Source organism: Pseudophryne corroboree, chromosome 11 (assembly GCF_028390025.1).
Source record: "Pseudophryne corroboree isolate aPseCor3 chromosome 11, aPseCor3.hap2, whole genome shotgun sequence".
NCBI lineage: Eukaryota > Metazoa > Chordata > Amphibia > Anura > Myobatrachidae > Pseudophryne > Pseudophryne corroboree.
This window is the reverse complement of record NC_086454.1, coordinates 208,510,819-208,523,712: the sequence shown is the minus strand read 5'-3', so window position 1 is coordinate 208,523,712 and position 12,894 is coordinate 208,510,819. Positions and strand designations below refer to the sequence as shown.

Sequence of the window (12,894 nt, the reverse complement as noted above, 5' to 3'; positions counted from 1 at the left end):
AAAGAAAATGGTAGATATCCAGAGGCCAGCTTACAACCACATAAAACTTGCAGGGCAAATTGCCCTTTGCAAAGGCAAGTGCACAGCCAGACAACCAATGTTGATGACCCCACTTAGGGCGAAATCAGCTAAATCTAAGCATTGCTAGGAAGCACACCCAAAGAAATATAACCCAAACACAATCCCTCCTCTAACAAATGGACACCATCCAACTAAAACAAATGCACTTTCCAAAAGGTAACTTGTGGCTGCTCAACCACAAAGCCACCCAGTTCCTTGACACTATTAGAAACAAAAGCATTCACCTTTTGCTAAGACTTGTCCATAATCACCCTTAACAAACAACCTCACCATGTCTGCCTAGTGATAATACACAACCACACCAACATACACCAAAGCCACCAGCCCAAGATCGCTTCCAGGTCATGGACAATATCAAAGTGGAGTTCCAATTATGCCACCAGCCCAAGATCGCTTCCAGGTAATGCACAAAATCAAAGTAGAGTTCCAATGATGCCACCAGCCCAAGATCGCTTCTAGGTCATGGACAAAATCAAAGCAGAGTTCCAATGATGACCTGGTACCCAGGTCATTCCCCCTAGATTTATCACTAAAACCACTAAGGGCCCAAAAGATTTCTCAGCAGACCTTAACACATGCAACAGGGAGCTTTACAACATCCCCATGTGCCCCAACTAACGCATCCAGGAAACCACCACAAAAGCTCCCAGGTCGCAAGACAAGGGAGAACGCGCCACCAAAGAAACAAATGAGTGACCCACAAACCAGATTGACTAACTGTCCACAGAACACCTGTAACAAAAAGTAAGAACTGAAGTTAACTGCAAACGTCAGACACATCAATAGAAACTGAAGGTAAAAGGAGGATGAGGATGGAGGATAAGGATGGATGGGAGGCAACTTTGACAAAGGTAAACCATAAAACCTGCCAATCAGACACCAGGTTCAGGGGATAAAAAAACAAAAACTAATCCCTCGAACTCCCAACTCCCATGGTAATGGGTGGCCAAAGCTCCCAGGTTCCACAAAAAAACTAAAACATCATAACCAACACAAGTCCCCAGAAACACCCAAGCAGATCCCGTAACGTATATACCACTTGTATGTCCTGGATTTTCAGTGGCCAAAAGCTTGAATCTTGGAGACCGAGAGACCACGCAAAGCTGCAGCGGTGGTAGCCCCAATTAGAAAGGAGTAAATGCCAAAATCAACATTGGACAAACTGACCACACAAATGATACACCATCAACAGCGAAGCAACAAGATGCATCATCCATGCTCTACCACCAACCGGACACATAGACGATGGGGCAGATGGGTACTTCACAGCATGGCCCCAATGACACCCACCTGCCCCGTCCCAACTGATCTGTTTTAGAGCAACAGATGTGGCATAACACTGAATCATAAATCAAAACATTAGAATGCAATATAGGAGACTTGGTATGCTTCAACTAGGCCACCAATTCGCCGATGTAAAAAGCCCATGAAAGGCTATCGCAAAAGCGAGCCAATTGAGAAGCACATCAAATGGGGAAGAAAAACACAAAGAGGGCAGAAAAGCCAACACATGTACAAGCAACGTGACTGAGACAGGATGACTGCAATCCGGCAGAACCAGCGCCAACCAAGACCAACTTTTAAGGGCCCTACAAACCAGAAAAATTTAGGTAAAATCATGCAAGCTTCGCAAGCACAAGAAAAACAAGATACCCACCAACTTGGTTGCCACAACCGACTTTGACTTATGCATAGTATAAAGACCACAAACAAACAACAAAAGCAAATGATGCGATGCCTTACCAATATTCCCCTTGTGCAGGATAAAAGAGGTTCACTGGTGCAATGGGCCCCCATAGTTCCCGCGGCAAGGGACTGGCATGCTAGTCCCTCCATCCCAGCGAAATCAGCTTCTAACAATGAGAGGGCAAATATCCCCAATGCTGAAAATGCTCCCATTGAAAACACGAAAAGACATCTACAATGGAGTTGCCGACGCCTGGCACATGGCAAGCAACAAAATTAAACAGCAAGCATCTTAAAATCAGGTGTGCTAGCAATCGCAAAACCGGCAGGGAGAAGGACCGCTGGTGATTAATGGCATGAATGACATAGATATTGTCACACCAAAAAACTACATGCCGGGTATGCAGGCATTCACGCCACAGTTCCTGGGCAACCACTAGAGGAAAGAGTTCCAGCAGAAGAAGATTCTTGATCAGCCCAGACTCCACCCAATCAACAGGCCAAGAAACAGCCGACCAAGAACCCTCCAGATAGACCCCAAAACCAGTGGAACCAGCCACATCGTAAACAGCTGAAGCTGTGCACTGCACACCAGGGGAGCCGACCAAAAATGTACACCATTAAAGCCTGACAGAAAAACCTAATCAAATGGTGTGGACGACGCACATCCCTGGTAGCTCATTCAAGTTTGCACAAAAAAAAACCTGCCCATGAGTATAATATAGCAAGCAAAATTAAAAGAGATTGGCGCTGCCGCAAGGTAAACTTGCTGGCAGCCAAATCCAACATAATCAAATCGCGCAACTTAGTAACTTTATCTGAGGGCAAATGACAACAGCTTCCAGTGTATCGATCTCATTGCCCAAAAGCAACATACAAGTGCAAGGTCCCTCATACTTGTCTACTGTTATCGGAAAGGCAGAACACTGTAAACAATGCTCGCAATGAAAAAACAACAACTCTGCACAATGAGAGGCAGCAGCTGGCACAACACAGAGGAAATCATTGAGATAATGAGAAATCCCGCATTCCTCTGCCCCAACTGAGACACACAAGTGTAAAAATGAACTGAACTGAAAGGCACACAAAATTAAACAACCCATGGGCAGGCATTTGATGACGTAAAATCCTCCAGCCTGAAACCCAAGAACCTGAAAGAATCAGGATGCAAAGGCAAACAGTGGAAGGCTGACTCCATGACGACTGTCCCCGGCAAAGGACTGATAGCAAACCCTAGACAGCGTTTCCGTTATGGCATTGTTCACAGACCCAATGGATGGATGGGAAAGGGGCTGGATAAGTCAAAACTAACTAAATTAGCCAAAGGAGGCTCAGAAAGGGGCCAATTATACACCATAACTGAACCTCCTTCAGCACCTTTTTCCTCACAACCTGTTGGTTGCCCTAGGAATTTGTGCTCTCCTGTGGATATGGCATCCACAGCAGGGCACAAATTCCTAGGGCAACCAACACTAACCTAACCAACTATCATGACTCGAAAACCTTCCATGAACCCCCGTAGCAAGAACTCTGCCTCTGTAGAGATCATTAACAACACTTTTAGCTTAGCTGCCTTAAGCCCATTCGTAGCTTATTTTGTGGGGGCCCAAACAAACCAAGCACTTCAGCCACAAAGTGGCAGTCCCTGTCACTAAAGTGTTTGATTTGTTAAACTGTGCCTGTCCTTTTTAATATCCAATATAAGAGTGGGAGTGCCCAAGGACACTCCCATCTTGCACCACTTTTTCTGCCACTGCTGTGTGGTATCGATGTGCTATAAACTGCTGTGTGTTTGTGCTGCTGCTCTGTCGCTTAGTAGCCAGCTTGCCATAGCCTTTGGCCAATATTGGTAAAAACAATATTATGAACTGTGAGGTGGTCAAAATTTGACTGGAAATATATGTTGTTAAGGTTAATAATACTGTAGTAACAAAAAGGCCCAAATTATGTGATTTTAGCAGTTTTCATCAATTAAAAAAAAAAATACAGATCCAAAACCAAAACACGTGAAATTGTTTTGGCCAAAACACAAAGTTAATACAGATCCAAAACTAAAACACGGGGGTCGGAACATATACCTAGTGTTAAGTGCTCCTGTATACCAGTGCCCTAAACTGACAGTAGGAAAATTGAAGAAAATATTTAGTACTATTTTGGTAACATTGCTCAATATACGGTATTTCTGTTTTTTGTCTCTCATAACAATATTTTATGTTATTACTCACCCTTAAAGGTAGTGTTTGTTGTAGCAGAAATGCTCTCCAAGATGTCAGAGCCTGCAGAACAGAAGAATATTTTGAATAGTGTCTGGGACATAATAGGAACTGCAACAGCATCCCTGCACAATATGCAGTCAATTTACCTACAATCAAAATCCCGACTGAGAAAATACCGACAACCATTTACCGATGGTCAAAATCCCGACAGGGACAAATCCCAATATGGTCAAAATGCCAACATTTAAAATACCGACAAGGTCATAATACTGACTTTTAAAGTGTCGACAGGTCAAAATGTCGACATAAGTTTTCCATGATTTTTCCATTGAAACCAACTATTATGTTCCCGGAGGGGGAATATAATAGTATGCTGAGTGCAGCAAGGTACCGAACCCCGGAGTGCGCTCGCCATGCTAGGGGACGCGCTACACCTATGTCGACATACACACACCAAAAAACAATTTAAAAAACTCTTGTCGACTTTTTGGCCTGTCAATATTATAAAAGTCAGACTTTTGACCGGGATTTTGATGTAAGTATTTCACACTGATCCCCCCTACATTGGGTGTATCATTTCCATACTCCTTATTATTACTTTATCTAAATAAAGTCTAGAAAATGTTTAATTTTTAATTGCCCTCTTTCTGATAGACGATTCTGTACCCATCATATAGCACATGCACAACAAGATGTCACCACATGTACTATTAACATTAAACATCAAATCATTGATAATTCTAACTTGCAATAATATATATACTGTACATGAGTTGAGTTTTTTTTTAAATATTAAATATAATGAATGGGCAGAGCTATGGAGAAAAAGAGGAAAGACTCATACTAAAGAAAAGCAAACACAAGGGGGGATTTTTATTATGGATTTGCAGTGTCAACGGCAGTGTCTTTGAAGAGTTCCCACTGATTTTATATACCACAAGGATACAAATTTGTGTGCTAACCTTTTACTCTGCAGCCAGTAGTCATCAAAAAACAAAACAGTGATTAATTAAATTACCTCCATAACAGAAAACAAACTAAAAGCAGCTTATTTTAATTAATGATTGTACATTTATTAAAATATAGCCAGCGATTTTCCCTGCCAAGACACCGGATTGTGGTTTAGCATGGCAAAGGGCAAATTGACAGTGGCATGTGGTAATTGACAGCAGAGGCGTCACTAGGGTTGGTGTCACCCGGTGTGGTAACTCATGGTGTCACCCCACATGGACCTCCCCCTATCACACCACACGGAATCCTGGTGGTGATGGGGCGTCGACGCACCTTTTGAGGGGTGTGGTCCGGACAACGCAGATGTTTACAGACCATTTGTGGGGCGGACCGCGGCGGCTGCATGACGGCACACGCAGCCACTGCGATACAAAAGATGGCGGCCAGGCAACTGCATTCACAGCTGGGCTGTGGAGGCAGAGGGCTACCCTTAAAATGCGAGTGCATCTCTGTATAGCGGGGAAGGCAGACCCAGCATGCGGGCGGCCTTGCCCTGTGCTGGAAGACCCCCCTCATGCTAGACAAAGAAACACCCATACTACACTCAAACTGCACCCATAGTATGTTACACAGCAGCACCCATACTACGTTACACAGCACCCATACTACACTCAAACAGCAGCACCCATACTATGCTCACACAGCACCCATATTACGCTCACACAGCAGCACCCATACTACACAGCACCCATGCTAGGTCACACAGTACCCATACTACGCTCACACAGCAGCACCCATACTACGTCACACAGCAGCACCCATACTACGCTCACACAGTAGCACCCAAATTACGCTCACACAGCAGCACCCATACTACGCTCACACAGCAGCACCCATACTACGCTCACACAGCAGCACCCATACTACACAGCACCCATACTACGCTCACACAGCAGCACCCATACTACACTCACACAGCACTCATACTACCCAGCACCCATACTACGCTCACACAGCAGCACCCATACTACGTCACACAGCACCCATACTACGCTCACACAGCAGCACCCATACTACGTCACACAGCACCCATACTACCACGCAGCACCCATACTACGCTCACACAGCACCCATACTAAGTCACACAGCACCCATACTACGCTCACACAGCAGCACCCATACTACGTCACACAGCAGCACCCATACTACGTCACACAGCAGCACCCATACTACGCTCACACAGTAGCACCCATACTACGCTCACACAGTAGCACCCATACTACGCTCACACAGCAGCACCCACACTACGCGCACACAGCACCCATACTACGCTCACACAGCAGCACCCATACTATGCTCATACAGCAGCACCCATACTATGCTCACACAGCAGCACCCATACTACACAGCACCCATACTACGTCACACAGCAGCACCCATACTACTTTACACAGCACCCATACTACACAGCACCCATACTACAGTCACACAGTGGCACCCCTACTACACTCACACACCCCCAATTTGCTCCCCCCCCCAGCACTCAGGAACCCAACAATTTGTATATCCCAATGCCCATTAAAACAAACAAACACACACACACACACACACACACACACACACACACAATAGATTCTGCTCATCGTGGAGCATTTATAGAAATTACCTGGCATCATGCAGCAGCTCCTTCCTCCTGTAGTATAGTCTGGGGAGGGGGGAGGGGGGGGAGCTGGGTGGAGCTTGTGAGTGTCAGGCCCCGAGTGAGGAGAGAGTGAATCTGGAGGAGAGGGGAGGGGCGGCCAGTGCACTGCCTGCACGGCTCTGTGGCTGCTGCCTGCTGATCTATCTCACTGACAGGTGAGAGTGTCGGGCTTTAGGATGCGGGGCCTAGGAGGAGGGGGTATGGTCGAGGAAGGGGTGTGGTCGCAGCCGTGGGGTGGACCAGGATTTGTCACGTCAGGGGATAGGGGTGCCTGCGTGTGAGTGTGCGGCTCGTTTTGGTGTCACCCTATTGAAGGGTGACACCTCATGACGCCACTGATTGACAGTGGTGTTGGGAATGTGTATTGCGGTTTTGAAACTTCTAAATTGTACAGTATGTGGTTTAACCAAAATGAGCCTTCCCTACATTATATAGGAATGCTACATAGTTTCGGACTTGATCCCATGGAATACTCGACCAAATATCATGTAGCACTAGGCTGAACTGTGAAACCAGGGAAAGCAAGTAGTTAAATTCAAAGTTAGTCTAAGTAACAGTACCCCTTTCTTATTTTTATATAATATTGAATTTTATTGAATAGAGAACGGATATACTTTTTTCTCAATTCCAATACGCATTCGTAAGCCAAGTCACATGTGCACCACACACCCTGCATCTATTATAGATAGGTCAATGGATTCAGCCCCGAATACAGTCCCAGTTCTATTGCAGTGCCCTGGTAGCCACGGCCTGATCAACATTTGCATCTATCTCTGAATTAAGCCCATAGCTAGAATTTCTAGGGGTCCTACATCAAAGCAAATAGGTTAGGTATCTGACTGTGGTGTATGAGGTTTAAGATTCAAGTTCTGGGTATGAATGCTTAGAAATGCATGTTTTAACTACAGAAAGAAGTACGTGAAAAATTGTGGTATTCCAATGATATATCATGCCCAAACTCCTTACTAAAGTGGTCCCCGTTATTGTGCATATCGTGCCCATAGTAATCAGGTTTAGCTGCATAAAGGGTTGGGCACCCCTACCCCAGAGGTAGAGAGCTGAAATGATGAAACCACACCCATCAGCAGAAACAGAATGGGTGTGGAACTGGGTGAAAAGAATTGAATACCACCCAATTTGAGCATATCCTGTACATAGGGAAACCTGCCTGCTGATCATCAATACATCAGTAGAGCATCAGCCATCGAAGTGGCTCCTTGCCTGAGTAAAAAATAAGTCCATTCAGGAGGTTTCTGTGTGTGTCACCATAGTAGCTCTCTTATGAATGACAACACTATGCTCTTAATTTTCTGCTATAGGGAACCCCTGTCTGAAGTGTGCAATGACCCCCATAGCCTTAACACATTAGAAAAGCAGTCCTGTTTCACTTAGTGCAAGCACTTATTCATCTACTATATATTTAATGTATCCCTGCACACTTACAGTATTAAGTTTAGGTATGTAATCAGACTATCATTGACAAAGAATTGAATGGCTTGCTATTACCCAGGTCTGCGAAATTTAAGGTATTGAAAGCTTTTTAAACAATACTTTTATAATCTTAATTATACTTCTGTGTATATCAGGAAATAGTACATCGAAAAACTACCACTTCACATTTACCTATAAGGGGGTTACATACATTTTTAAGAAAAAAGAAAGAAATGTAATTATTCTTGACATATTTATTGTGAAATACATTACGTAGAAGTGTAGCCAGAGCCGGATTAAAGCTATGGGGACTCTGCAGACTTTTATATTAGTGTAGATCTGTATTAGTTCTGTATTAGATCTGTTACTGATGTGGGTTTTTCCTTTAGGGTACAGATTTATACTAATTTAACATCAATAGTTTTTATTAAATTTTTTGTTTTACAAAACGGGTACAGAAGGAAAAAAAGGAGGGGGGGGGAATCGGCACACAAATATATGTGACAACATAATGGAGAAAAAATACATACAGTTCAAAGTCAGTCGCACACATACATCAGGAAAACTGCAACAAACCTGATACAGTAGAAAATAAAGGCAATATTGAGCATACAGTAATACAAATTACAGCGTTGAGAAATGGGCAATCCCAGACTTAGGGGAGAGAGAGATCCCCATCAGCAGGAAGGTTAGGAGGGTGCATGTCCGGGGAGGGGGAACGTAACACCAATTTTGTGCCCTTGCCCTCTGTGACAAAAACATGCCAAGGCATCCAACGTACTAGAGGAGACTTAGCAGAAAAGGAATAAGGGATGTACTCAGTTTCCATTAAAAAAAGTAGTTGGATTTTATGTATGACTTTCAATAAAGGGGGCGATATAGGTTGTTTCCAGTTCTGGGCTAGGGCCGCACGGGCTGTGACACAAATATGGCCTAAAATATAATGTAAATGAGCACCCACGGAACGCGGGTACACATTCAATAAAGCTATGAGAGGGGAGGGGGACAGGTTAAGACCAAGAACTTTATTAATTAGCCCAAATAACTGGAACCAATACATTTTAATATGGGGACAAGTCCAAAAAATATGAAAATGGTGACCTACCTCTCCGCATAGGCGCCAACAAAACTTTGAGCATGCAGGCCAAATCGTGTGTAACCTATCAGGTGTAAAGTATAATCTATGCAATAACTTGACATGCATCTCGGAGTGATTCAGGCATTCAGACATTGTAAAAGATGACAGAAAAATGTTTTGCCATTGAGAGTTGTGCAGGGTACAGCCAATATCTACCTCCCACCTGATCTGGACTGTAGATTTAGAAACGGGGATCAGTGCTAGTAGTGTTTTGTACCAGAAGGAAATCTATCCTTTAGAAATATTGTTAGAGAGTCAGCCTAGGACATGTGATGTAGAAGGGAGTGGTGGGGTAAGAGCACAGTGGAGGCTGTTTGTCACGATCCGGGTATCTGGACGCCATTACTTACCTTTCAGATGCCTCCTAAGGCTGGCTCAGCGCTCCAGGACCGGATCTCATCTGTTATACTGATGTCTACATTCCTGCCTCCTCTCCTGTCACTCTGAGACGCTGTCACAGCGGCGCCATGTTTACATCCGGAATGGCGTCTCCCGCGGCCTCCGCCGCCGTCCCTGAGTTTCTGCATGCAGGATGTCAGAGTGGCGCTTACGTCAGCCGCGGCCTCCGCTGTGCCCGCGTGGTTCAAATGTGCACTCATCAGTCTGGCGTCTCCTGTCTATTGTGGCCGGCGCCGCCATTGCTGCTAAAGTTCCCACATGGATTACCAAACCAATCTTCCCTCCAAGTGTCTGCATGGGCGCAGCCAAGTTGGATTCTGTCACCTGTTCATTTCCACCAATCCGCTGTTTCCATTGTAATCTGCATAACTGCCTAGCCAATCCCTTCCTTGCTGCAGGTATAAGTATTCTGTGCCTGAGCAAGGAAGGCGTCAGTGCTTTGGTTGTCAAACCTAGTTCCAGTTTGTCTCTCTCTCCTGTGGTTGTTTTCCAGGTTCCAGTTTCCATCTCCAAACCTCCACTAAAGAGACCCGCTCCAGTCTACCACCTGCGGTGCAGCCTGGCTCTCCAGTCCTCTGGGACTCATCTGTTTCCAGCTACAGATTTACCTGCTTCCAGCCTTAGCTTCCAGCAGAGATCAGCTCTTCTTAAAGTGCCGGTACCATTTCTGCAGATTACCACTCATCACCGGTATTATTGTTTCACCGCTCTCAAGCTCCATATATCCATCATATTTCATAGCTCTCAAGCTTCATTTATTATTTGTCTGGTTCTATCCAGCAACCCACTCCGTGCATTCATCTGTCTGGTTCCAACCAGTACCCACAGCAGCTATTTTATCTACAGCAGCCCAGCTTTTCCTGGAATACCAGCTGGTACGATCCTGGGCTATCTCCATTACTACAGACGGGCCTGGTAAGGACTTTCCACCTAGAGGATAATAAGAACTGTCTCATACTACCAGAGCCCTGTGGCCATTGCCCTCCTGTAGTTCCCAGGAACTGTGTCATTTAAACTGCTGATTTTATGTTTCTCTTTTACTGCTGCTGTGATTCATGGAGTTTGTCAAATAAACAACATTGACTATTATATTGGTTGTCGTGGTCATGCCTTCGGGCAATCTTCTTACATGTAACTTACATGTCTAGGGGTCTGATACAACCTCCCAGGTTCCACTACACCTCAGCCTCTACAACTGAGGCTGCCTCCCGTCAGCTCAGGCCCTCAGTTGTGACAGTAAGCACTGACCATATGAATCCAGCCGGAGACCAGGATCAAGCGGCTAGGCCAATGCAAGAACTGGCAGCCCGACTTGAACATCAGGAGGCTGCACAGGGCCACATCATACGCTGTCTCCAGGATCTCTCTACTCGGCTGGATGGGATTCAGACAACCCTCCGTGGATCAGGCGCATCCGGTGCGTCACCCACAGTGACTCCAGCTGAAACCTCACCCACCTTACCCATTTCTGCTCCACGTCTTCATCTTCCAACGCCAGCAAAATTTGACGGATTTCCAAGATTCTGCAGGGGATTTCTCAACCAGTGTGAAATCCATTTTGAGCTACAACCTGGCAATTTTCCTAGTGACCGTACTAAAATTGCATATATTATTTCTCTTCTCAGTGGCTCAGCCCTTGACTGGGCATCACCATTATGGGAGAGGTCTGATAACCTGCTGTCCTCCTATACTGATTTTGTGTCAACATTCAGGCGTATCTTCGACGAGCCAGGCCGGGTAACTTCAGCTTCATCTGAGATTCTCCGTTTACGCCAGGGATCGCGTACTGTAGGACAGTATCTTATACAGTTCAAGATCCTGGCATCCGAACTGGCATGGAACGACGAGGCCCTGTATGCTGCATTCTGGCATGGCTTATCAGAGCGTATTAAGGATGAGTTAGCTACCAGAGACTTGCCTTCTAAGTTGGATGAGCTAATCTCACTCTGCACGAAAGTTGATTTACGTTTCAGAGAAAGAGCAACTGAGCGTGGAAGATCATCTGCTCCAAAATCTTCTGCTCCTCCTGCTCGCCAACAGTCACCATCTAAAGATGAGCCCATGCAAATTGGTCGTTCTTTTCTAACTCCTGCTGAGCGCCGAAGACGTCTCTCTGAGTCTCTTTGTCTTTACTGTGCAGCTCCGTCTCACACCATCAATGCCTGTCCCAAACGTCCGGGAAACTCCAAATCCTAGCTCGCCAAGGAGAGGGCCGGCTAGGAGTAATGATCTCCTCTCCATCTCCTCATGATTGTAATCTCCCAGTCTCGCTCCAAATTGCTCAACGTTACAGGAACGTCATTGCCCTCCTTGATTCAGGAGCAGCTGGGAATTTCATAACCGAAGCCTATGTTAAACGGTGGTCCCTACCCACCGAGAGACTTCCTTCGTCCATCTCCTTAACTGCCGTGGATGGCAGCAAGATTTTTGACGCAGTTATTTCTCTAAGGACTCTACCAGTTGGTCTGAGAGTGGGAGTTCTTCATTCTGAATTTATCTCTTTTCTAGTGATTCCAAGAGCCACACATCCAGTGGTTCTGGGCCTTCCATGGCTCCGTCTCCACAATCCATCAATTGACTAGACGACTATGCAAATTCTGGCATGGGGTCCCTCCTGTGCTGAGAAATGTTAGTTTAAAGTATTGCCTGTTTGTTCTTCCTCCTCTAGGTCGTCTGATGTTCCACCTCCTCCATATCAAGATTTCACGGATGTGTTCAGTAAAGCTTCTGCTGATATCCTTCCTCCTCATAGAGAATGGGACTGCCCGATTGATCTCGTTCCAGGGAAGGTACCACCTCGAGGCCGAACTTATCCGTTGTCTCTGCCTGAGACGCATTCCATGGAGGAATACATTAAAGAGAACCTAGCGAAGGGGTTCATCCGACCTTCCTCTTCTCCAGCCGGCGCAGGCTTCTTCTTCGTAAAGAAAAAAGATGGTGGTCTGCGGCCGTGCATTGACTACAGAGGTTTGAACGACATTACCATCAAGAACCGCTATCCTTTACCCCTGATTAATGAGCTCTTTGATAGAGTTAGCGGAGCCACCATCTTTACAAAGTTGGACTTGAGAGGTGCATACAATCTCATCCGGATCCGTGAGGGTGACGAGTGGAAGACCGCCTTTAACACCCGTGATGGACATTATGAGTACCTCGTCATGCCCTTCGGATTGAGCAACGCTCCAGCTGTCTTCCAGCATTTCGTGAATGAGATCTTCAGAGACATCCTATACCGCCATGTCGTGGTCTATCTAGATGATATCCTCATCTTTGCCATAATCTAGAGGAAC

General features: G+C 45.5%; 1 protein-coding gene across 1 annotated transcript in view; it reads right to left on the bottom strand.

Annotated features, from left to right (window-relative positions):
- Positions 1-12,894, bottom strand: part of LOC134968714 (capping protein, Arp2/3 and myosin-I linker protein 2-like) — a 322,764-nt gene that overhangs the window by 28,453 nt on the left and 281,417 nt on the right. Inside the window, exon 3 of the mRNA XM_063944218.1 lies at positions 3,993-4,043. Coding sequence (XP_063800288.1) covers positions 3,993-4,043 — 51 coding nt within the window. The remainder of the gene's footprint in view (positions 1-3,992; positions 4,044-12,894) is intronic.